The 2147-nt window shown below is 39.0% G+C and overlaps 1 protein-coding gene across 1 annotated transcript; it reads right to left on the reverse strand.

Annotated features, from left to right (window-relative positions):
* Positions 1-216: 216 nt before the first annotated feature.
* Positions 217-1888, reverse strand: LOC115992214 (berberine bridge enzyme-like 8). The gene has a single exon (XM_031116308.1). It carries the CDS (start codon positions 1861-1863, stop codon positions 268-270), a length of 1596 nt encoding a protein of 531 aa, XP_030972168.1. The 5' UTR covers positions 1864-1888; the 3' UTR covers positions 217-267.
* Between the last annotated feature and the right edge of the window lie 259 nt (positions 1889-2147).

The raw sequence follows: 2147 nt of genomic DNA on the forward strand, positions 1-2147 counted from the left end.
TTGGGACCCAAAACAAACACGCCCATAATTTCTTAGATGCAACAAAATTTGAGCAGAAACTACATAACATATATTGCTTGATTTCTTTTTTTCTTTTTCATAACTTAATTTGGTAATGAAATTTTCAATCAAAACATATCAAAAAAATAAAAACGCTTTATTTTTCAATAAAGAACTAAATTATTTACCCATGTGATGTATTTTTTTTCCCTGATGATCAAGTAGCACAAAATACATCAAATAAGCAATTGAATTGCAGAAAACATTCTACTTCCGCTTGTTTGGAAGAGTAGGGATGCTTTGTTCATTCCTAAAGAAGTTACCAGGATCAACCTTAGTCTTAATCTCTACCAACCTGTTGAAATTACCCTTGAAATACTTGATCCCATAAACTCTTCCTTCTTGGTAACTTGCCTTGCCATTATGGTTAATCCCCAAGTCAAGATCTTTATAGTTAAAAAATGCCTCCCTTGGATACTTGGACACAAATGGAGTCATGAAACTGTAAAGCTTTCTTGTCAAATTTATATAGTAATCTGTAACCTCTTCCCCACCCTCATTCCAATTGGCTGCATACTGAATCTTTGCCAGGTTCCCTGCTCGATGCGGGAAAGGAACTGCCTCAGCTGGAATCTCACTCATTCTTCCACCGTAAGGATTGAATGTCAGTGCCACGTACTTCAGCTCAATCAATTTCTTCCAAATCAACTCCAACCCAGCCTTTGAAATCGGCTCCTTCACATAGTCTGATTTTCTCTTCAAGTAAGTTAGTGTTTGAGGTACTCGACTAAGCAAAACATCATTTGGCGTGCCAAGAGCGAAGTTTGTCCAGAAAAGCACAGATTGAACCCAGCTGGTTTCATTGCAATCTGATTTTTTTAAACCCAATTCGGGAAAGCTCTTGTTCATGACAGAGAGAAGTTGCCCAGAGTCACCAAGGAAAAGAGCAAAAAATGTAGCTCTTCCAGTATTCTCTTTATTTGTGCCATTTACCACGTCCAAGATAAGCCTGATGAAAAGGTTTTCATCGAGCTTATCTGCAACATGTTGCCACTTAGACACAATGTCTGTGGCATTTTGTTCCAAGGTTTTTGCTACTTTGAAAACAGTAACTATTTCTGGAACACGAACAAGTTTGATTTTATATGACACAACCACTCCAAAGCTAGCTCCTCCACCACCTCTAATAGCCCAAAACAAATCTTCTCCCATAGATTTTCTATTCAGAAGTCTTCCTTTGACATCAACTAATTGTGCATCAATAATGTTATCGACTGAGAGGCCGTACTTCCTCATCATGTTGCCATAGCCTCCTCCACTAAAATGGCCTCCAACACCAACTGTGGGACAAACCCCAGCTGGGAAACCATGGGTGTTGCTTTTCTCATAGATTCTATAATAAACTTCACCAAGAGTTGCTCCGGCTTGAACCCAAGCAGTCTCACTTTCCACATCAATGTGAATGGATCGGAGATTGAACATGTCAAGGACGAAGAATGGGACTTCTGCCACATAAGACACCCCCTCATAGTCATGGCCTCCACTTCGGATTTTTATTTGGAGGTTATGCGTTTGAGCACAAACGATGGCTGCTTGAATATGAGACTCATGCAAAGCAGTGACAATGAGAAAAGGTTTACGAGTTGTGGTCGTGTTGAATCGAAGGTTTCGGATGTAGGCTTGCAAGACAGATGAGAAGGAGCCAATGTTGGGAGTATATATTGCTGCAGAGATTGGATGGGATGGCTGAGAATGGTTTAAAAGGCAGTGAATAAAGGACTCAGAAGCTGATACTTGCCTTGAGAGAGAAAGTAGGAGAAATATTGAGAGCAATGGAAGCATTGTTGCCCTTAAAATCCCCATATTTGGTATAATGGATTGGGCCTAGTAAAAGAGGCTGAGTTTTTACTTGAATCGCCTAGCTAGGGTGGAAATATATATAGAGATTGGCCGGCTAAGAAACTCGTTGAACAATAGATGAGAAGATTTTGTAAGCCACCTCTTATTTTGACCAAGAAAATTCGATGCACAAGAGATTGAAACGTGAGATTTAGACATTGAGATTTGAGTATCCAAATCATCGAATACAAATCATCATATAAACATTTTATTATTGATCAGAGCCCTATATTAAAAAAAAATGTTTG

Source organism: Quercus lobata, chromosome 5, assembly GCF_001633185.2.
Source record: "Quercus lobata isolate SW786 chromosome 5, ValleyOak3.0 Primary Assembly, whole genome shotgun sequence".
NCBI classification, from domain to species: Eukaryota; Viridiplantae; Streptophyta; class Magnoliopsida; order Fagales; family Fagaceae; genus Quercus; species Quercus lobata.